This window comes from Dendrobates tinctorius, unplaced genomic scaffold, assembly GCF_039654945.1.
Source record: "Dendrobates tinctorius isolate UK_male_01 unplaced genomic scaffold, ASM3965494v1 ptg000046l, whole genome shotgun sequence".
Classification (NCBI taxonomy): Eukaryota; Metazoa; Chordata; class Amphibia; order Anura; family Dendrobatidae; genus Dendrobates; species Dendrobates tinctorius.
This window is the reverse complement of record NW_027361714.1, coordinates 74,318,086-74,342,833: the sequence shown is the minus strand read 5'-3', so window position 1 is coordinate 74,342,833 and position 24,748 is coordinate 74,318,086. Positions and strand designations below refer to the sequence as shown.

Here is a 24,748-nt window from a genome sequence, read left to right as displayed (position 1 = left end):
GACAACGTCTTTCAAATTGGGCAAGGTACACCCGTATTCTCTCTACGGCGTGTATCTTTCCCCTACTCTCCCCTACTGTTACCTTTCACTATCCGGTACGCCATGATCGAGGCCACTCACCTACCAGATCATTGCCGGCGCCCGCCTTTCCTTCTTAAGGGGTGTCCGTGGTGTCGGGGACCTGACCTAGGACGGCTGTCTTTCTCACATCTTCCCATTCATTTTCCTTCTTTCAATTACATGTCATGGTCGGCGTCCCGGTCTCCCAGACCTCAACTCTTAGATCCCTACCGGATCTCACACTTTCCTTTGGTCCCGCAGACCTTCCCTTACCCGGACCTGTTGCATTTTACTTTGCATATTATACATCATACAACTTTATAATAGCACAAGTACCCATTTTTTTATAATTTTTTTTTTTCATTTTCTCTTACTTTTAAAACCAAAATATAACATAACATTGCATTTCCTCTTTCTTCCTCCCCCCCTTCCTTGGACCTGGACACTCCTCCACTTTTCCGTATCCCCGTTCTGTCAGGTAAACATATTTTCGTATATAAAGAACATAGAAAGAAGAAAGAGAGAGAGAAAATAGTTGCATCAGTTAAACAACAACAAAACTTTTTTCTAAATGCAACTATCCTTATAATCTGCACAACGGTGCATCGAACTCCTGACAGTCTATACCACTCTCAATGGACAGAGGTGAGGGCTCCACGGGGATACTGAGGGTGTCCATTCAAGTCCTCTTCTTTTCCATGACGGCCTCTCCTTGAGTGTGGAGCAGGTTCCACACTTCCTGCTCCCGGGCCTTTTTCTTCCTGATCACCTCCGCTTCCCACACGGAGGGAACAGCACGGGCCCTGGAGTCCGGTGGGCGGGACTCCGCTGAAAAAGACCGCAAGACAGAAACGGCCGAAGATTTCTGCGGCCCAGCAGCCGCTGGGGTCAGGTGGCAAATGGGGAGAACCGGGTCCTCGGGGGCTGGAATCACAGGGCCCGCTAAGTTGGCCGCAGCCGACTCCAGCAGCGGCATAACCGCGGCCTCAGGACAGGCCGCATCCACTACTTCCAACGGAGCTGGAGTAACGGCCGATTTCAACGATGCAGCTGCTATTAGCAGGAAAAGCGCAGCAGCGTCTTCTTTGGGTGAGCTCTGCACTGGTGACTCCGGGCGGGGTAGTTCGGGGACATGAGCGGGGGCCTCGCTCAGCTCTGCATACACCACGGGGCCCGTGGTAACTAGGCCTTCCGGTGCGCAGGGGGCCGCGTGCTGCAGCAGAATGGTGGGGGCCGCTTGCGGAGGCACTGGTAGGGCCGGGGGTACTCTCACCTTCCCCGGCGCTGCGGCCTCCGTTCCATCATCACGCAGTTTCCCCCGCAGCCTCCGTTCCTTGCTCCACTGTCCTGCGGGCCTTCCCTCCGGACTCGGGGGCTCCGCTGAGAAGTCCTCTGCTGGTATTGGTGGCAGCCGTTCTCGCTGACTCCCCTCAGGCGCCGCTCCCCGGCTCAGCATCCCGCTGCCTGCCCGTAAATCTGAAGACGACTTCTGGTGCAGCTCCATCTCTCGCCGCCATTGCCACTCTAGGCGGCCGATGCCCCGACACCCGCAGCATCTCATACCGTCCGTTGGGCAGCACTCGAATGGCGTCAGACAGCCGCAGCCAAGTTTTTCTTCTGTGCCACTCCTCCTGCTGGGTGGGGCGTTGGCAGACCTTTCCATCCATCTGCCAGGGTCCAATATATGGAAACGTCGGTCTCCGGGCATATATTGCTTCCTTTTGGGGTACGTTGGAGGGGGTCCCAGTCCACTCTGAACAACTGCAAACACCCGGACCTCTCCTCTGCGCTGAAGTAATACCGCCATCTAGGGCAGAATCAGCTACTGCCTTGGATCCTCTGCAAGCAACACAGATCCGACACAGCGTCCCAATTTGTAATCCACAGGTCAGTAATTTTTAGTCCACAGGTATTTATAATCCGAAATAGAGCAGTCCAAGTTTTCCTCAGTCCTTCAGTTGCAGGCCTGCCGCAGAAGATAGCGTATTAGCGGCGGCGATCCTGCCGACTACGCCAAATGTAGTGTCGGTGGTGGGGTGCCGAGCTGGAGGGGGGTGGTCCTACTTTTGTACCGCGCAGAGATGATGACAGAGACACGATGAGGCAGATTCTGGGTGCAACAGGTCCAAGTTTATTTCATTACTTGCCGTCCGCCTGACGGTCTCCGCAGCACACCGCACGTTTCTTCACTTATCGGCCCTCCGTTTCCAGAGCCGTTTACACACCGTACTTTTACAATAAGGACGTACATATGCGTACTGTCCCTCCTTCACTTGTTCGACGCTCCTGCCAGGTCCGCCACTGTGGCCGCCCTAGGCCCAATAACCAACAGCGCTTTCACTGGTCAGTCGTCGTGTCAAATACGGTATGTGGCACTCACTGCCTCGTCTCTCCTGTGGTATCTTTCTGTCAGGACCACCCCCTGACGTTTCCCTCTCCTCAGTCCCCTTGGTCGGATTCTCCTCAGGGCACACAGACTGGCGAAGTCCTCCTGTCACCTGGGCTCCCCCTGGGGACTGGAACTTTCTGGAACCCTCCCTCAGTATTTATAACTTCCCCGGTTCCTTGAAACTGTCACTAACTGTCACCACGCCCCCCATGACCAACGGTTTCTAAAGCCCTAAGCTGCTGTAAAGTCCTTTGCTCACACTCCACCCTGCCATCTAATGGTCATCCCAAGGTACTGCACGTCCACTACACTTTTCTAGTTGTTTCCCCACTGTAATCACTGTCTCCTACCTACACTGTGCAAACCTATCTTTCTTCACTCTGACTAGTCCGTCCGTCCGTCAGGTCACCTTCCCTACATATGTATAGGGCCTAACTTCGGGGGCCCCAATTTCATGACGGGGGACGCTAGCGAGATTTAACGTGTGCAGTATTCTGCTCCTGTGGGTGGAGAGGGGGCATGCCAAATTTCACCTAAATAGGGCGAGAACTGTGGATTTGTATAGAACAGGCTTCTATAGATTTTGAGTTTTATATATATAGATAATTATTACCGTATATACTCGAGTATAAGTCGATCCGAGTATAAGTCGACCCCCCTAATTTTGCCACAAAAAACTGGAAGAACTTATTGACTCGAGTATAAGTCTAGGGTGGGAAATGCTCCATAGATTATTCCCCCATATGGTGTCCCCAGAAGAAGCTCCATAGATTATTCCCCCATATGCTGCCCCCATAAGAAGCTCCTTAGATTATGCCCCCCATATGCTGCCCCCATAAGAAGCTCCTTAGATTATGCCCCCATATGCTGCCCCCATAAGAAGCTCCTTAGATTATGCCCCCCATATGCTGCCCCCATAAGAAGCTCCTTAGATTATGCCCCCATATGCTGCCCCCATAAGAAGCTCCTTAGATTATGCCCTCCATATGCTGCCCCCATAAGAAGCTCCATAGATGATTCCCCCATGTGCTGCCGCTGCTGCATGTAAAAATAAAAAAATGACATACTCACCTCTCCGTCGCTGGGTGTCAGATTCTCACCTGTCCTGCGTCCATGGCTGCTCCCCGCTATCTGCCACGTCATCAGTCAGTGACGTTCAGACTGCAGGGGGCGCGGCGCGCTCTAACCACGTCACCGCGCCCTCTGCTGTCTGAAGTCACTGACCGATGACAGACACAGACAGCAGCAAGCAGCCATGGACGCAGGGCAGGTGAGTATCGCTATACTTACCCGTCCTGACGCTGTGTCTTGAGCCCCCAGCTTCTCCGCGCTCTCTCTTCCTGCCTTCAGCGGTCATGTGGTACCGCTCATTAAAACTCATGAATATGCACATATTCATGAGTTTTAATGAGCGGCACCACGTGACCGCTGAAGGCAGGAAGAGAGAGCACGGGGAGAAGCTGGGGGCTCAAGACACAGCGTCAGGACGGGTAAGTATGACCTGACACCCCCGCTCCCCCTCCGATTCCCCGGTGTATATGACTAGAATATAAGATGAGAGGGGGACTTTCAGCCCAATTTTTTGGGCTGAAAATCTCGACTTATATTCGAGTATATACGGTATATTAATAATTATATTCATATTAATTATATCACTTAATATTGAGCAGAATTAAGTATGCGGACATCCCCCTATATACCTTTTGAACCTGAATACAGACATTTTAATATATCGTATGAGGCCCACACAGCCTCCCCAGGACCAGCATCTGAGGCTCACAGTCTCCCCAGGGCCAGCATCTCTGAGACCCACACAGCCTCCCCAGTGCCAGCATCTAAGGCCCACACAGTCTCCCCAGGGCCAGCATCTAAGGCCCACACAGCCTCCTCCCCAGGGCCAGCATCTGAGGCCCACAAATCCTTCACAGGGCCAGCATCTGAAGCCCACACAGCCTCCCCAGGGTCAGCATCTGAGGCCCACACAGCCTCCCCAAGGCCAGCATCTGAAGTCCACAAAGCATTCCCAGGGCCAGCATCTGAGGTCCACACAGCCTCCCCATGGCCACCAAATGAGGCACACACAGCCTCCCCATGGCCACCATATGATAAGCCTCACACAGCCTCCTTATGGCCACCATATGAGGCCCACACAGCCTCCCCATGACCAGCATATGAGGAACACACAGCCTCCCCATGTCCATGTTAACACCCCATAGCCTCCCCATGTCAAGACTCCCATAGTCTCCCCATGTCCATGTTAAGACCCCCATAGCCTCCCCATGTCAAGACCCCCAAAGCCTCCCCATGTCCGTGATAAGACCCCATAGCCTCCCCATGTGCAGCCAAACATCACATACACATAAATAAAAAAAAACACTACATAATAACCTTTCTCACATTTCCACGGCACTCTGCTCTGCTTCTGTCTCCGGTGAGCAGACTCACAACAGTGCACAGCTGACACGATGACATGAGGTCATTGCATCAGCTGTTTCACAGGCTGATTGGTGGAGGAAGGATTCGGAGGCCCCTCCTCCACCAATGCAGTCAGCGTAGTGGATGGAGAGTCACTGCGGAGACAGCGAGTGAGCGGGCAGGTGGAAACGAGCGGGCGGGCACGGTGAAACCCGTGGGCCACTGTTTTCAGCCCCTCGGTTTTCTTGGTCCACGGGTCAGACTAGATCAGCCAGAAGGCCAAATGTGGCCCGCGGGCCGAACTTTGCCCAGGTCTGCATTATACTGTATTGACCATGGGGGGATGCTTTGTACTGTACGGACCATGGCGGGATGCATTATTCTGTATGGACCGTGGCGGGGATGCATTATACTGAATAGACCATGGAAGGATGCTTTATACTATATGGACCATAGAGGGATGCTTTATACTGTATGGACCATGGGGGGATGCTTTATACTGTATGGACCATGGAAGGATGCTTTATACTATATGGACCATAGGGGGATGCTTTATACTGTATGGACCATGGAGGGATGCTTTATACTGTATTGACCATGTGAGGATGCTTTATACTGTATAGACCATGGGAGGATGCTTCATACTGTATGGAGCATGGGGAGATCCTTTACACTGTGTGGACCATGGGGGGATGCTTTACACTGTGGGGACCATGGGGGTATGCTTTACACTGTGTCAACCATAGCGGGGATGCATTATACTGTATGGAACATGGAGGGATGCATTATACTGTAAGAACCATGGAAGGATGTATTATACTGTATGGACCAAGGAAGGGTGCATTTTACTGTAAGGACCATGGGGGATAAATTATATTGTATGGGCCATGGGGGATGCATTATTCTGTGACGACTATGGGGGGGGGATGCTTTATACTGTATGGACCATGGGGGATGCTTTATACTGTATGGACCATGGGGGATGCTTTATACTGTATGGACTATGGGGTGATGCATTATACTGTAAGGACCATGGGGGATGCTTTACACTGTAAGTACCACGGGGAGATCCTTTATACTGTATGGACCATGGGGGGGTGCATTATACTGTATGGACCATGGGGTGATGCATTATACTGTTAGGGCTATGGGGGGATGCATTATACCGTATTGACCATGTGGGGATGCTTTATACTGATTGCATTTTGGGGGGATGCTTTATACTATAAGGACCATGGGGGATGCTTTATATTGTATGGGCACTGGGAGGATGCTTAATACTGTATGGACCATGGAGGGATGCTTTATAATGTGTGGACCATGGGGTGATGCATTATACTGTAAGGGCCATGGGGAGATGCATTATACTGTATGCGACATGGGGTGCATTATACTGTAAGGAGGACTATAAAAATATTTGGAGGCTTATGTGGGAGACTAAACTGTATGCAAGAAATGATACAGTGTGAAGATTTGTGCGGGGTCCATCATACTGTGTGGGGGCAATATACAGTGGGGAGAGGTGTGGGGCCATTATACTACATGGAGGGCTGTGTGGGGGTCACAGTTGGGGGATCATACTGTGTTGGGGTCACCATACTTTTCTGGGACAGTTGCGGGGTGGGTTACAGTAGGGTCATCATACTGTGCATGTAGAGGATACTGTGGAGGAATTCACTATGGGGGTATCTTAGTGTTTGTGGGGCACATTTGTTCACATCATACTTTACAAGTACAATGAAAGGGGAATTTAGGGCTCCAGTAGGAGGAAAACTAGAGGCACAGAGAACCACATGGTAGGTGCAGTAATAGGGAGACATACGGCAGCAGCAGCTGTTCACTATTGGGGTATCAGCAGGTTGAGGAGGTTGTAGACAGATGGGAACGGTGTCTGAAATGTGAGAAGTCAGATGTGTCTTTGTTGTAATGTGCAGCCGAGTCCTGGCTGGAGAAGTTGTCATGTCAGTCTTGGCCAGATGGAAAAGATGGGAAAAGTGAATGTCTCCACCAGAAAGAACGTCATCTGTAAGTCGCTATCTGTAAGGGTAGGTTTCCACACAGCGTATTGCCGGCGCTTTGGACGCTGCGGAAACCCCTCTCTGCCCAAAGCGCCGCCCCCCTTTCTACGTGTGGTGATACCGCATGTGTTCATTGAACACATGTGGTATCACGGCATCCTATCTATAAACAGGGTTATTTATCTTTCGGAGACTGAGCATCTCTGCAAGATATAGACATGCTGCGGTCTACAAAGACGTGCCGCATGTCTGTGATTTTGGGTGTGTCACCCGCGTCCCTGCGGAGATGGGATTTCATAAAATTCCCTCCACTATGCTGTAACATCTGGACGCTACGGATTGGACGCTGTGGCTGTACACAGCGTTCAATCCGCAGCAAATCCGCATGAATTACGCCACGTGGAAACATACCCTATCTGTGCTGTGATCTCTAAGGCCTCTTTCACACATCCGTCTGTCACCATCAGTCAAAATCCGCCGTTTTGCTAAAAAACGGATCGGCCATTTTTCTTGGCGGATCCGTTTTTTTTCCCCATTGAGTTGCATTACCGGCGGATCTTGACGGATAGTCATCCGTTGGATCCGTTTTTATACGGATCCGCCAAAATTTTGGCATCCGCCAAATTGCCTGGACGGCCAATGAAACGGGTTTTTGGCCGGCCGGATCCGCATTTAATAGTGCGCATGCCCGGAGGAATTCATTCATATATCTCTCTCTCCATGGTTTCCTTTAAATTTCTGCCTTATCCGGATCCGTCAAAATAACGGATCCGTTTTCCACCATTTTGGCGGATTTCAACTCAGCTAAAAAAACGGATGTGTGAAACAGGCCTAATATGCTCTGCAGGACTGGTAACTACCACTGTGTGCACCATATGGCGGTATGATATCAGTGTTGGTCTTATATAGAGATTATTGTCAGTAACAGTGCGGTCATCTGCTGAGGGTCTCCTACAACTATGAGAGACAATTACCTTTCACAACTGGTTGAGGACCCAACAAGAGGGGGGGCACTGCTAGACCTAATATTAACCAACAGGCCAGACCACAAATCAAATATAAGGGTTGGGGGTCACTTGAGTAATAGTTATCACAAATTAATAAGTTTTCACGTATCCTGTAATAAGGTGTGTAGTAGAGGGGTTACAAGGACACTAAACTTCAGGAAGGCAAATTTCCAACGGATGAGAGATGATCTTGGTGCAATTAACTGGGACGATATTCTAAGACATAAAAATACACAAAGAAAATGGGAGACGTTTATTAGCATCCTGAATAGGACCTGTGCACAATATATACCGTATGGGAATAAACATGATAAATAGGAGGAAACCTCTATGGCTAAATAGAGCCGTAAGGGGCGCAATAAGAGATAAAAATAAAGCATTTAGAGAATTAAAGCAAGTAGGTAGTGATGAGGCATTAACTAAATACAGAAGATTAAATAAATTCTGTAAAAAGCAAATCAAAACAGCAAAGATTGAGACAGAGAGACTCATTGCCAGAGAAAGTAAAAATAATCCCAAAATATTCTTTAACTACATAAATAGTAAGAAACTAAAAAATGATAGTGTTGGTCCCCTTAAAAACAGTCTGGGTGATGGTGGATGAGGATGAGGAAAAAGCCAATATGCTTAATGACTTTTTTTCAACATTATTTACACAAGAAAATCCCATGACGGATAACATGATCAGGGATAAAAATTCTCCATTAAATGTCACCTGCTTAACCAAGCAGGAAGTACGGCGGCATCTAAATATCACTAAAATTGACAAATCCCCGGGCCCAGATGGGATACACCCCCGAGTACTGCAGGAATTAAGCACAGTCATAGATAGACCATTATTTTTAATCTTTAAAGATTCCATAATAACAGGGTCTGTACCACAGGACTGGCGTATAGCAAATGTGGTGCCAATATTCAAAAAGGGGACAAAAACTGAACTTGGAAATTATAGGCCAGTAAGTTTAACCTCAACTGTGGGTAAAATCCTGGAGGGTTTTCTAACAGATACTATACTGGAGTATCTGGAGAAGAATAACCTCATGACCTAATATCAACATGGGTTTATAAGGGACCGTTCCTGTCAGACTAATCTGATAAGCTTTTATGAAGAGGTAAATTCCGGACTGGACCAAGGGAATGCAGTGGACGTGGTGTACATGGACTTTTCAAAAGCTTTTGATATGGTGCCACACAAAAGGTTGATACATAAAATGAGAACAATGGGGATAGGGGAAAATATGTTTAGGTGGGTTAAGAGCTGGCTCAGGGATAGGAAACTAAGGGTGGTTATTAATGGAGAACACTCGGACTGGGTCACGGTTAGCAGTGGGGTACCACAGGGGTCAGTATTGGGCCCGCTTCTTTTTAACATATTTATTAATGACCTTGTAGGGGGCATAGAGAGTAGAATTTCAATATTTGCAGATGACACTAAACTCTGCAGGGTAATTAATACAGAGGAGGACAATTTTATATTACAGGAGGATTTATGTAAACTAGAAGCTTGGGCTGATAAATGGCAAATGAGCTTTAATGGGGATAAATGTAAGGTCATGCACTTGGGTAGAACGAACAAGATGTATAATTATGTGCTTAATTGTAAAACACTGGGCAAAACAGTCACTGAAAAAGACCTGGGTGTATGGGTGGACGACAAACTCACATTTAGCGGCCAGTGTCAGGCAGCTGCTGCAAAGGCAAATAAAATAATGGGATGCATGAAAAAAGGCATAGATGCTCATGAGGAGAACATCATTTTACCTCTAAATAAGTCACTAGTGCGACCACACTTAGAATACTGTGTACAGTTCTGGTCTCCGGTGTATAAGAGATAGCTGAACTGGAGCGGGTGCAGAGAAGAGCGACCAAGGTTATTAGGGAACTGTGGGGTCTGCAATACCAAGACAGGTTATTACACTTGGGGTTATTTAGTTTGGAGAATCGAAGGCTTAGGGGTGATCTTATTACAATGTATAAATATATGCGGGGACAATACAAAGACCTTTCTAATGATCTTTTTACTGATTGCCACATGAGGTTTTTTTTTGCCTTCCTCTGGATCAACGTTAGGGCAAGTTAGGATAGGATATGGGTTGAACTAGATGGACTTAAAGTCTTCCTTCAACCTTAATAACTATGTTACTATCACTATTAGGGGCGCCACCATAGCTGCAACCAAACCCCCAGCTCAGCCTCTGCCAAGAACACCTGCACAGGTAAAATGCTCGGCACCATGACGATGTGACCCAGGTCTCCGCACAGCTCCAGTGTCACAGCCGCATCACTACCGCAGCTAATAGAACCTCAGGTACATTTGGCGCATTTTTTTTTATAACTGTTGCCACAAAAGCGTCTGGTCCACAGCGGAATTTCCTAACCCCACAGCGGTTTCCGCCATGACAAGAGATAAAAATAGAAGTTATAATAATACGTGAAATTCATGTGAGAAGCCGAGTCTGTCAGAGACTTCCCTGTCACCGGCCGGATACCGGAGACACAGCTGCTGAGAGAAGGCCGGCTCTGCCGCTCCTCCCACACAGGTACACCCGGCCTGTCACTGCCCGGCTGGGGCGGCTACATCCGGGTTGTTCCCGGGGAGAGGATGATAGAGCCGGATCCTTCGGAAGACATGAGGCCGCGGCTCTCAGTGACAGTCTAGATAAGGGGACATGGCGGCGAATGGTAAACAGAAGAAGCAGGTGCGCTTCGCCAGGGCAGAGGACGACGAGGCCGGTGACGAGGAGGAAGAGGACACTTTGTTTGAGAAGCGGCCAGCAAGTGTCAGAGGCAGCCGGGAAGACGAGGAAGGCGGGGGTTGTCGGAGGAGAGCGGAGGATGCAGTGCGGTTGGTGCCCGGAGGCCTGAGGGGGAGAGGAGGAGGCCAGCAGTGCGGGGGGCTGAGGTGCTGTGTGACCACTGTCATGTGCGCGGCTTTCCTGGGGCTGGTAAGACATTAAGTCAGCTGCAGCCTGTCATGTGCCCAGTTACTGCCGGATAAGTGGTGTTACTACTACATGGTGCTGTGATGTCACTGCCGGATAAGTGGTGTTACTACTACATGGTGCTGTGACGTCACTGCCGGATAAGTGGTGTTACTACTACATGGTGCTGTGATGTCACTGCCGGATAAGTGGTGTTACTACTACATGGTGCTGTGACGTCACTGCCGGATAAGTGGTGTTACTACTACATGGTGCTGTGACGTCACTGCTCTGCTGTATACTGCTGGTGTTACTACTACGTGCTGCTGTGACGTCACTGCTCTGCTGTATACAGGTGTTACTACTACATGGTGCTGTGATGTCACTGCTGGATAAGTGGTGTTACTACTACATGGTGCTGTGATGTCACTGCTGGATAAGTGGTGTTACTACTACATGGTGCTGTGACGTCACTGCCGGATAAGTGGTGTTACTACTACATGGTGCTGTGATGTCACTGCCGGATAAGTGGTGTTACTACTACGTGGTGCTGTGACGTCACTGCCGGATAAGTGGTGTTACTACTACATGGTGCTGTGATGTCACTGCCGGATAAGTGGTGTTACTACTACGTGGTGCTGTGACGTCACTGCCGGATAAGTGGTGTTACAACTACATGGTGCTGTGATGTCACTGCCGGATAAGTGGTGTTACTAATACATGGTGCTGTGACGTCACTGCCGGATAAGTGGTGTTACTACTACATGGTGCTGTGACGTCACTGCTCTGCTGTATACTGCTGGTGTTACTACTACATGGTGCTGTGACGTCAATGCTCTGCTGTATACTGCTGGTGTTACTACTACATGGTGCTGTGATGTCACTGCCGGATAAGTGGTGTTACTACTACATGGTGCTGTGATGTCACTGCCGGATAAGTGGTGTTACTACTACATGGTGCTGTGACGTCACTGCTCTGCTGTATACTGCTGGTGTTACTACTACATGGTGCTGTGATGTCACTGCCGGATAAGTGGTGTTACTACTACATGGTGCTGTGACGTCACTGCTCTGCTGTATACTGCTGGTGTTACTACTACATGGTGCTGTGATGTCACTGCCGGATAAGTGGTGTTACTACTACATGGTGCTGTGATGTCACTGCCGGATAAGTGGTGTTACTACTACATGGTGCTGTGACGTCACTGCTCTGCTGTATACTGCTGGTGTTACTACTACATGGTGCTGTGACGTCACTGCTCTGCTGGTGTTACTACTACATGGTGCTGTGACGTCACTGCTCTGCTGTATACTGCTGGTGTTACTACTACATGGTGCTGTGATGTCACTGCTCTGCTGTATACTGCTGGTGTTACTACTACATGGTGCTGTGATGTCACTGCTCTGCTGTACACTGCTGGTGTTACTACTGCATGGTGCTGTGACGTCACTGCCGGATAAGTGGTGTTACTACTATGTGCTGCTGTGACGTCACTGCTCTGCTGTATACTGCTGGTGTTACTACTACATGGTGCTGTGATGTCACTGCTCTGCTGTACACTGCTGGTGTTACTACTGCATGGTGCTGTGACGTCACTGCCGGATAAGTGGTGTTACTACTATGTGCTGCTGTGACGTCACTGCTCTGCTGTATACTGCTGGTGTTACTACTACATGGTGCTGTGACGTCAATGCTCTGCTGTATACTGCTGGTGTTACTACTACATGGTGCTGTGATGTCACTGCCGGATAAGTGGTGTTACTACTACATGGTGCTGTGATGTCACTGCCGGATAAGTGGTGTTACTACTACATGGTGCTGTGACGTCACTGCTCTGCTGTATACTGCTGGTGTTACTACTACATGGTGCTGTGATGTCACTGCCGGATAAGTGGTGTTACTACTACATGGTGCTGTGATGTCACTGCCGGATAAGTGGTGTTACTACTACATGGTGCTGTGACGTCACTGCTCTGCTGTATACTGCTGGTGTTACTACTACATGGTGCTGTGATGTCACTGCCGGATAAGTGGTGTTACTACTACATGGTGCTGTGATGTCACTGCCGGATAAGTGGTGTTACTACTACATGGTGCTGTGACGTCACTGCTCTGCTGTATACTGCTGGTGTTACTACTACATGGTGCTGTGATGTCACTGCCGGATAAGTGGTGTTACTACTACATGGTGCTGTGATGTCACTGCCGGATAAGTGGTGTTACTACTACATGGTGCTGTGACGTCACTGCTCTGCTGTATACTGCTGGTGTTACTACTACATGGTGCTGTGACGTCACTGCTCTGCTGGTGTTACTACTACATGGTGCTGTGACGTCACTGCTCTGCTGTATACTGCTGGTGTTACTACTACATGGTGCTGTGATGTCACTGCTCTGCTGTATACTGCTGGTGTTACTACTACATGGTGCTGTGATGTCACTGCTCTGCTGTACACTGCTGGTGTTACTACTGCATGGTGCTGTGACGTCACTGCCGGATAAGTGGTGTTACTACTATGTGCTGCTGTGACGTCACTGCTCTGCTGTATACTGCTGGTGTTACTACTACATGGTTCTGTGATGTCACTGCTCTGCTGTACACTGCTGGTGTTACTACTGCATGGTGCTGTGACGTCACTGCCGGATAAGTGGTGTTACTACTACGTGCTGCTGTGACGTCACTGCTCTGCTGTATACTGCTGGTGTTACTACTACATGGTGCTGTGATGTCACTGCTCTGCTGTACACTGCTGGTGTTACTACTGCATGGTGCTGTGACGTCACTGCCGGATAAGTGGTGTTACTACTATGTGCTGCTGTGACGTCACTGCTCTGCTGTATACTGCTGGTGTTACTACTACATGGTGCTGTGATGTCACTGCTCTGCTGTACACTGCTGGTGTTACTACTGCATGGTGCTGTGACGTCACTGCCGGATAAGTGGTGTTACTACTACGTGCTGCTGTGACGTCACTGCTCTGCTGTATACTGCTGGTGTTACTACTACATGGTGCTGTGATGTCACTCCCGGATAAGTGGTGTTACTACTACATGGTGCTGTGATGTCACTGCCGGATAAGTGGTGTTACTACTACATGGTGCTGTGACGTCACTGCTCTGCTGTATACTGCTGGTGTTGCTACTACATGGTGCTGTGACGTCACTGCTCTGCTGTATACTGCTGGTGTTACTACTACATGGTGCCATGATGTCACTGCTCTGTCGTATACTGCTGGACAAGTGGTTTTTCTGCTAAATGGTGCTGTGATGATACTAATCTGCTGTATACTGCTGGACTATTGGTATTACTACAGCTACATAATAGTATTACTATTGGTATTACTACAGCTACATGCTACTGTGATGTCACTACTCTACTATATACTCCTAGAAAAGGCGTGTTACAATTTCTGCTAAATGGTACTTTGACTTCATTGCTTGGCTGTATACTGCTAGCCTAGTGTTGCTACTACATGGTGCTGTGCTGTCTTTGCTTTATACTGCTACACTAGTGGTGTTATTACTACATGGTGCTGTGATGTTGCTGTTCTGCTGTATAGTACTAGACTATTTATGTTATAACTACTACTTGGTACTGTGATGTCACTCATCTGCAGTATACTGCTGAATCGCCGGTAGGAGCGGTCTGTGATCTTCATTGGACTCAGGCAACTACCTTCCTGTGAGGTTTTTGGGCAAAAAAAAAATCTGGATACACCCTTTAAGGGAAAGATTGGAGCGGCACAAGAGTATTAGTTGGGAGGCCACGGAGGAGGGTATTGCAGTTTTCTATGGGGGAGATAATAAAGGTGTGCACTAACATTTTAGCAGACTGACGGTTGAGGAAGGGAGTTGGATGCAGAAAGAGGTAGTAAGAGCTGGATGAATAGTTTGATGGACTTGGACAGGGTCAAGGATTACTATGAGGCAGCAGGCTTCCGGTAAATGGGAAAGCATGTTGTAATTTCTAGTCTTAGATAGGTCTGATAGTGGAGTTATGGAGAAGAGGAAGTGTCCCAGGACAGAGCCTTGAGGGATAAGGTACTGTCACACTAAGCGATATCGCTAGCAATATCGCTATAACTTGTGACGTTATAGCGATATTGCTAGCGATATCGCTGTGTCTGATACTTACCTACAACCCGCTCCCCTGCTGCTTATCACTGATCGCGCGAGAATGTCCTGGACTGTTTCTCGTCATCAGCTTCCTGTGGCGCTTCCTGTGGAGCGACGAGCATGGAGCCGGGCGGGAGGACGCAGGATCGCCTCGTGTGACAGGTAAGTAGTGACCCCCGTCCCCAGCGATGTCGCTAGTGAGGTCTGCCTGTGTGGCAGCTCACTAGCGACCACTTAGCCATGTACCAGCTATCCTGACCGCGTCATATTGCTGGTCGGGATCGCTGGTACATCGCTAAGTGTGACAGTACCTTTACTGTCAGTCAGTTAGATGAGGAAGTAGTATGAGAAAGGCAATCACTAAATGTGCAAAGATGATACAAAATGGGAGCAAAACAACACGGTATGTACAATCGGATATGGTAAAAGGTATAACAGAAGAAAATCACTAAACCTGATGTTGCAGGAATGGCTCTTCTCTTTTATGGAGGGAAGCACTCCGAATAGGAAATTAATCACTCTTGCAACAAACGTTCTTCCAGATATTGAACATTGAAAGAAACCCAAAGTGTTTTTATTTTTTATTAGTGAACAGTCATATACGGCACTTCTGGCTGGTAAGATTCGTACACAAGTAGGGGATCCAACCCCTACATAATATCAACAAAAAAAAGTGGCACTTGAGTAGAAGAACAATGAAATAAAGGTCCTTTTATTATGCAATCAAAGTGTTGAACATTTTCGGTCTTAAATTCAGATCTTCATCAGAACTATAAATGAGGAAGTATACAGAAAAATGACCCTCCTCTTTTGTTTTTTTTTTCTGTATACTCCTCCCCTATAGTTCTTATGAAGGTCTGTATTTAAGACCGAAAATGTTCAACACTTTGCATAATAAAAGAGACAGGGCAAAAGCTTAGAACAAGGATGAATTCTCATCGTCACACAATAAGAGAAAAAAGAATGGATCTACCTGTGGCAAAACATTTTTGTACGCCTGATCACAGGAACATGGATATGAAGTTACTGGTATTGAAAGGTAACTTCACATCCCAGAGAGAGAGAAGAGTCTGGGAGTTCAAGCTCATGATAACCATTGACACTTTCAATGCTGGAATGAATGTCGCATGGATTTATGTCTTTTTACATCAATTAAGGAATTTGCTCCTAAGGGCCCCGTCACACATAGCGACTCACCAGCGATCCCAACAACGATATCAACGTGTCAGGATCGCTAGTGAATCGCTACATGATCGCTGGTGAGCTGTCAGACAGCTTCACCAGCGATCAGCACAGCGACGCCGAGCGCGCGGCGTCGCTGTGTTCCTTAGTTACCTGCACGCTGATGCAGGGAGCTGGAAACTAACGTACACGTCGGGTATCTAAGGGACGCACGTCCTTGGATACCCGATGTGTACGTTAGTTACCAGCAGATCGCTCGTCTCCCGCCTGTCACATGCAGCGATGCGTGCTGGCCAGCGGGAGACCAGTAACTAAAGAAAAGTCCAGAGGTATCCCAGAGCGATCAGAGGTATCCCAGAGCGATCAGCGATACTGGCAGGGGGGCCGATCGCTGTCACACACAGCGATCTCGCAAAGCTTGTGACTCAGCAGCGATCTCGCTAGCGAGATCACTGTGTGTGATGGGGCCTTAAGACCTTGTGGGGGCATCACAACACATTAGGAGACCCCAATCAGAGGATAATAAGGGTATGTGCACACATAGTTTTTTTTTTTTTTTAGAGAAAACCGCAGGTAAATCTGCAGGACAAAGACCTGCGGTTTATCTGCGGTTTTGCCCTGCGGTTTTACACCTCATAATGGATGAGGTGTAAAACTGCAGCGTTTCTGCACCAAACAATTGACATGCTGCGTTTTGAAAACCGCAGCCAAACCGCATGGAAAAAAACGCAGCATGTGCACAGCTTTTTTTTATTTCCATAGGAAATAAAGGTACTGTACAACGCAGCAGAATTTGCTGCGTTTCTGCAGAGCCAAAAACGCTGCGGAAACGCAGCAGAAACCGCAAAGTGTGCACATACCCTAAAACATCCAGACTCCTTATCTATGAACTGGTCCAATATTTATGTTTCTCCCTCTCCCACAATGATAGTTCTGCTTTGCGTCACTTGTCTTATCTATTGCATTTTTTCTGGGCTGTGTTGTGTATAAATATGTGATTCTTCAGATTTTGTATTAGTCATTGCCTGATGAAGAGACCTGAGTAGTGTGGAAAGCTTGCAATGTGCTACCATCTTTTCAGTTAGCCATTAAAAGGTATCAACCACTGAGGACTCTCAATTCAGAATATTTTTGCATATTAAAAGAAACTTTATTTCACTGTTCTTCAACTTGAGTGCCAAGTTTTAGTGGGATGTACTAGACCTTTAGAGAATTATGATATCCCCAGCTTACAGAATATCTTTGCCCCTGGAGGTCCCAGGCAATAGATATTGTTGTCATCTCTATATATAAAACTGAATGTGTGTGTCACCAGCCAATCACGAAGCATCTTTCATTTCACCAGAGCTGTTCAAAAGAAGCTGAGCTGTGATTGGTTGCTATGAGAAACAGTCTTCCTTGCAACCAATCACTAAGGATCTCTCATTTCACCAGAGCTGGTTAAAAGAAGCTGAGCTGAGATTGGTTGCTATGAACAAGTTTCTCCACTTGACAACACCTCAAAAGACACTGACATGGTGGGAGAAATCTAGCATCCCCGGGAACAAAAGCTCCAGCTATTGTCTGCCCCCCTGAAAGGAGCAGAGAGCACGACAGAAATGCTGTAAATCCCCCCCCTCCCGTGCCTATATACCCATCACACATCCTCCGTCCCATAGGCACAGCTTCCCTCTTAAAGGGATCATTGGTATGGAAGTCAGGGCAAATCCATCCAGTGCTTTGGTACTGACCCCAGGCCTGTCTTAAAGGGATCCCCGGTATGGAAGTTAGGGCAATTCCACTCAGCATTCTGGTTCTGACTTCAGGCTCTCTTAAAGGGATCCCCAGTATGGAAGTCAGGGCAATTGCCTTCAAATGCTCTGGTACTGACCCCAGGCTCTCTCAAAAGGGATCTCCTGTATGGAAGTTGGGGCAAATCCCTCAGCGCTCTGAATCTGACCCCAGGATTCTATTAAAAGGATCATTGGTATGGACGTCAGGGCAAATCCACTCAGCGCTCTGGTTCTGATCCCAGGCTCTCTTAAAGGGATCCCCGGTATGGAAGTGAGGGCAAATCCACTCTGCGCTTTGGTATATGGGATATTAGGGGTAGTAGTCAGGTGGCTTTGACGGTATGATGTGGGATATTAGTAGTCTGGTGTCTCTGGCTGACGGGACGATGTGAGATATTTAGGGGTAGTAGTCCGGTGGCTTTTGCTGACGGGACGATGTGGGATATTAGTGGTAGTAGTCTGGCGGGGCTGTGACGGGATGATGCGGGATATTAGGGGTAGTAGTCCGGTGGCTATGGCTGACGGGATGATGTGGGATATTAGTAGTCCGGTGGCTCTGGCTGACGTGACGATGTGGGATATTAGGGGTAGTAGTCCGGCAGCTCTGGCTGACGGGATGATGTGGGATATTATAGTGAATGTGGCTATGCGGCGTGGGCAGGGCTATAAACTCAGATATATATATATATATATATATTCATTATAATTTCTTTAACTAACCGTAGTTAGTTACTATGCCAGAGCAGCGCTGGTCTCTTCAGCTAGTCTTAAATATAAATGAAAATGGCATTGATGGCATCATCCATTGGGTCCGATAGTAAGTTGGGCGTGGAGGGGGGGTTAGAATATTCTTACAGGGATGTGAATGAATGTTTTATGTTCGTCTCTTCACTATGAGCCCGAAAATATATCTCCCTCAAATATCAGATTGATGCAAACTCCAATATTAATAACTGGCTCCAAAAAGTTTACGATCAGTGCTTTGGACAGACTAAGCTTTGACTTGCACTCCTCTGAATACTCAAATCCCAGACTTTTAGTGTCTGTTCCTCAGAGGAGATTTCTGCTGTAATACCTGTTCGCGGTATGGAGGTTATTTCAGTGGAGGTTGAATTGTCGGCTCTTTCTCACTTCCCCAATTTTAATTAATCCGATATGTTTATTGTAAGGGTGATATGTCCATTCTTCAGAGATGTTTTTGTGGTTTTAACTTTTCTCTATGACACCAAGGGAAGAGAGGATGTGTAGTAGGAGTGAGTGTGTCGAAGGCAAAGGATAGGTCGATAAGTAAGAATAGCTGAATTTTTCTAGTAGCTTTGGTGGTAAGTTAGTAATTTTGGCTGAGACAGTTTCAGTGGACTGGTGGGGACTGAATCTGGATTGTAAGCTGTTGAAGAGCAAGTAGGATGAGGGGTGGGAAGAAAGTTCAGAGTAGACATGCTGTTCAAGGTGTAGAATTTGAGAGGCAAATGGAAGTAGTGAGATGGGGCAGTAGCTGGACTTAGATGTTGGGTCAAGGTATGGTTTCAGGTTGGGTGCGATTGTTGCATGCTTGAAAGCAAAAGCGAAAACCCCAGAGGTTAACGTAGGTTGATTGGTTAGGACTGGGATAAGCAGGGTGGTGTGGTTGGGAACGAGATGGCATGGGATAGGGTTCAAGAGAACAAGTGGTGAAATATGATTTGGAGAGAAGACATGTAAGCTTTTCAGTGAGGATGAAAAGTGCATTGATCTGTTCTATGATGGGGTTTTAGTAGCTGAATAGTAAAAACTAGTGATGAGCACAAGTGCCTATTACTCGAGTTTTCCTGTGGTGCGCTGAGTAGTATGGGTGCTTGAACAACATGTTTTGCGGCTGTTAGAAATCCCTGCATGTTTTGTGGCTGTCTAACAGCCGCGGAACATGGGGACAAGAACTTGTCACTTGATCACCCGCACTACGTAGTGCAACCAGAGCACCCTAGGCAATGAGCGCTTTTGCTCATTGCTAGTAAAAACTTGTCTGATTTGGTTGATCTTATTTTTGAAATATGTGGCAAAGTATTCTGTCGAAATGAGGGAGGTCGTAGTGAGCAACTGTGAACTGAGGAGAGTGTTAAGTATTGAATAATTGTTTGTGGTGATGGGATAGAGAAGATATGAGGGTTGTGAAGTATTCCTGTTTAGCAGAGGTGAGGTCTGACTTGAATGTGAGAATTGCTTGTTTGAATATGGTGAAGTCTTTGAGAGTATTCATCCAGCGCCACTCCGCAGCCCTGGACACTTTCCAAAGCTGTTCACAAAGTGTGTGTTCGCCGAGGTTGTCTATTGATTCATCCCTCTTTGCTGTGTTCAAGAGGGGCAACTGAGTCAATAGCTGATGACAGTGTCGTGTTGAAGAAAATGCTAACTGTGTCATGAAATTGCAAAGGAGAAAGTTTATGGATTAAACGTGCGCTGCTTGACAGATCATTCCTTCCAGATTATGTTAATTATGTCATCCCCTGAGGAAGAAGTGTAAACTTCGAAACGCGTTGGGAAATAAAAGTACAATTAACATAATCTGGAAGGAATGATCTGTCAAGCAGCGCACGTTTAATCCATAAACTTTCTCCTTTGCAATCTGATGATTCGTGGTCACGGAGTGGCCCTTTGGATGTGCAGCAGCCTGACCTTCCGTTCCTATATGTCTGAAACTCTCCTACATAAGGTGAGTATAATAATTTGATTTTACATCAATCTTTACTCGGGTAAGACCCTATTGCGCTTTTTTTCTTTCAGCTGTCTAACTGTGTCATGAAGGGAGAATATGTTGGACAGTTGCACAAGTGAGTCAGAAAGTGTGTGTGTGTGTTAAGGTTTGATAGGTCTCTGCACTGTCTGCAGGGGTTTGCTAGCTGCTGGACTTAGGGGGTGGGGGGTGCAAGTGAAGAAGTCAGGCATGAGAAAGTGGTGGTCAGATAGGGATGAGAGGCAGGTTAAGATGAGGTCTAGTTCATGTCTGACTGTGGGTGGATGCAGTGTGTAACCAAATGATTTGGTCAGTGACATGAGTTTAGTTTAGAGGCTGACGACTGGTGTGTGTTGGTGGGGATGTTGAATTCACCCATCATCATGGTGGGAATGTCAGAAGAGGAAAAGTGAAGAAGTGAGGTGGGGAAGTGGTGACAGGGCCTAGAGTTCTATATATGACAACCACATTGAGCTTGGAGGGAGAATGGATAGAGTGCACTTCAATAGAAGGGAGGGTGGTGGTGGAATTGTATTGAAGATACAGGCAACCATAACACAGCACCGTAAGGGAGGCTGTTTCTGAGAGGCCCAGGAAGTAAAAAGGTTGTGAATGACATGGACCTTATTGCAGATGATCCATGGTTCCATGGTGCTACAGGACAAGAAGCAGTGTAGCAGGGGTCAAGTTGATGGGTATTCGGTTGACTAGTGGTGTTACTGTTAGTATTGGTACTACAGTAGTGTTTTAAAATAATATCGGTGTGCTCAAAAACATGAGATAATCACAAAATCTTTATTCTAGTTTTTGTTTCCATGCATTGGAAACATTACACACTTTTCTAATTTAAAACATGAAGAGAAATGTATATAATTTTTAACTACTTTACAGAAAATAACAAAAAAAACCCTTGGGCTGTTCTAAAAAGAATAGTAGTGTCTGCATTTGTCTTTACAAACTAACAGTCTTTTTTGGGGTGGATGGGGGGGGGATTTAGCATTCCTGTAAATCACTGACCTAATAGTTGTATACTCAGTTTTTATAGAACTGCTTCATATCTATGGCTAATTTCACATTAGCGTTTTTTTGCACAGCGCATCGTGCGCAATAGAAATGCATGCAAAAACACATTGTGCGTTTTTGCATGCGTTTGCGTTTTTTATGCGCATTCGTTCTCTAGGGGTTAAAACCAGTGTCTACACATGTTTACGCCAAAAACACATGCGCACGAAAACACAGACGAACGCATGTCCATGTGCACGCCTATATTCCCATAGACTGTAATGCGTTATTTTTTCGCATTCCGTGCGCAAGCGTTTTTTTTTACACCTTTCGGCGGACCCTAAAATGCAACAGGTTGCGTCTGGTGTGCCTAGGCGCACACCTTGAAAAAAACGCATGCTCACGCGTGCAAACGCAAGACCATGCGCACACCATGTTAAACATAGGTACACATGACGCATGGACACACACGATGCGCAGCGCAAAAAAATGTTAATGTGAAACCAGTCTACAGTATGTTGTGTAGAATCAACCACCTTCTGGCACCTGTCAACTGTTATTCCAGCCCAGGATGCTTGGACTACATCCCACAACTTTTTGACATTTGTTGGCTTTGACTTAGAAACGGCATTTTTAATGTCACCCCACAAGTGTTCTATTATTGGATTAAGCTGGCCACTCTATAGCCTCAATTTTGTTGGACTGGTACCAAGATTTTGCTCATTTACTGGTGTGTCTATGGTTGTTGCCTTGTTGAAACACCCATTTCAAGGGCATATCCTCTTTAGCATCAGACAACATGACCTCTTCAAGTATTTTAATATATGCAAACGTCCATGATCCCTGGTATGCAGTAAATAGGTGTGGCACCATAGTAAGAGAAACATGTCCATATCATGATGCTTGCACCACTATGCTTCACTGTCTTCAGAGTGTACTGTGGCTTGAATGGAGAGTTTGGGGGGTCATTTGACAAACTGCGGCCCTTGGACCCAAAAGAACTCTTTTACTTTCATCACTTCACAAAATGTTTCTCCATTTCTCTGTAGGCCAGTAGATGTGTTCTTTGGCAGATTGTACCACTTCAGTACATGTGTTTTTTGTTTTGTTTTTGTTTTTTTTTTATAGTGGGACTTTACAGGGATTTCTTGCTAAGAGATTAGCTTCACACCGGCGTCTTCTACCTGTCACAGTACTCATAGGTAACTTGAGACTGTGTTTGATCGTCCTGGAGCTGATTATTGGTCGAGCGTTTGCCATTTTGGCTTTACTTCCATCCATTCGAATGGTAGTCTAATGTTTTCTTCCACGTCTCTCTGGTTTGGTTTCCATTCTAAAGCATTGGAGATCATTTTAGCTGAACAGCCTATCATTGTCTGCACTTCTTTATACGTTTTACTCTCCCCAATCAACTTTTTACTCCAAGTACGCTGTTCTTCTGAACAATGTCTCTAACGACCCATATTTCTCAGGCTTTCAAGGAGAAATACATGTACAACGTGTCCTGTCTTCAGCCTTAAATAAGGGCCACCTGATTCACACCTGTTTCTTCACAGAATAATTGACCTCACTAATTGAACTCCTTTCTGCTATTATTTTGAACACACCCCCTTTCAATTAATTACCGTATTCTAACATACAGGCTCAAAAAACATGCAGATCATGAATGCTGAGTCTGCTGGTTTTCTTAGAATCTACTGTACCAACTGGTAAATTGTTTAACATGTGGCAATATAATTTATACCAAAAACAGTGATTAATCTGGTTAGTCATATTGGACTGCTATTATTATGAACACTACTATACATGGTGTTGCGATGTCACTTCTCTGCTGTATACTGCTAGATTAATGGTGTTGGTACTACTACATGGTGCTGTCACGACCGACACGGATGACACAACATATACCAACAACGGGATGGAATGGGGTGAGAAAGGCCCTAACCGTAGGGAACGAGGGATGGGGAACCTCCTGAACTCCAACTGGTGTCTGTCCCTAAATTCCCCTCCCCGCCTCCATAAAGTGCCTAGTCCCTGATTTTCACCTCACTATTTCCTGGCTGGGGGCACTGGCTGGCAAGGACGCTAGCCTCAGTACTGCACATGGTGAAAAACACAGATGGACAACAACAAGACAGGAAAAGGGGAAATAGTACTTAACACTGCCCCTGCTGTAAAGCACCACACAACAGAGGGTAAGGCACCAGGGCCATGAAAACAGCTGAAACCAGAGAGCTCTTTACTCCAGGCTGGTCATCATAGATTACGCTATCACCGACAGTCAGCTGATGGGTCATGTGACTATTTTTTGATCAGATACATTTTTATCAGCGAAATTCAAACAAAGAAACAGAGTCCAGACATTACAATGTCCAACAAGGTCACATATTTTCAATTTCAGCTCATCCCCTCCCTCCTCCTTATAAGAAACATCCTCAACAAATACTCAGAAGTATCTCCTCTTTTCGGGATCGTTGTCACTCCGCCCACGGTGTTCACAATGCATTGAACGTGTTTTTTTCCATTTTTCTTTTGACATAAATGCATTTTTCCATATTTACAATAATGTCTGTCTAAAAACTTCTTGTATCGTCTGCGGTTCTTCATTTATCCAATGTCTGGCTATTAATTTACGTGCAATGCATAACAACTTGGCAATCCCCAATTTGAACTGATTTTGAATCTCCTCCACATAACCTAAAATGCAAACCACAGGATCCCTCTCAATTCTACAGTCATACATTCCCTCTATAGTGATAACAGCTGTCCAGTCTGGAGCACTGTCACAACATGTGTAAGATCCCGACCCCATCAGCCTGACAACATGGTCATCCAGAAGTCTGTCTCAGTCTTGCCCTATATAGTCTTTCAGGGGTCCTGTAAATTCTGTGGAACAGATATATTTGTGAGAGTCTACCTGGCTCACCCAGTGACAATTGGGGTATGTATTCCATAATCGCCTCCCACTTACCCTCTTCTATCGGTCCCAATTCATCTTCCCAGTTCTCTTTAGTTTTGATCGGGTAATTGACTAAAAAGGTATGCATTAAGTCCTTATAAATACCTGACATAACTCCTTTTGTTCCCCCATCACTACACACAGTCCACCAATATGTCTTTTTGGACCCTCATAGAAATAGTCTTACTCTGCGCTA

At 46.7% G+C, this 24,748-nt stretch overlaps 1 protein-coding gene across 1 annotated transcript in view; it reads left to right on the top strand.

The window, feature by feature from the left end:
• The first annotated feature begins 10,345 nt into the window (after positions 1-10,345).
• The window catches only part of MFSD4B (major facilitator superfamily domain containing 4B), a 56,656-nt gene continuing 42,253 nt past the window's right edge, over positions 10,346-24,748 (top strand). The window contains exon 1 of the mRNA XM_073576002.1: positions 10,346-10,834. Within this exon, the coding sequence (XP_073432103.1) occupies positions 10,559-10,834 (276 nt within the window). The 5' untranslated portion in view covers positions 10,346-10,558. The remainder of the gene's footprint in view (positions 10,835-24,748) is intronic.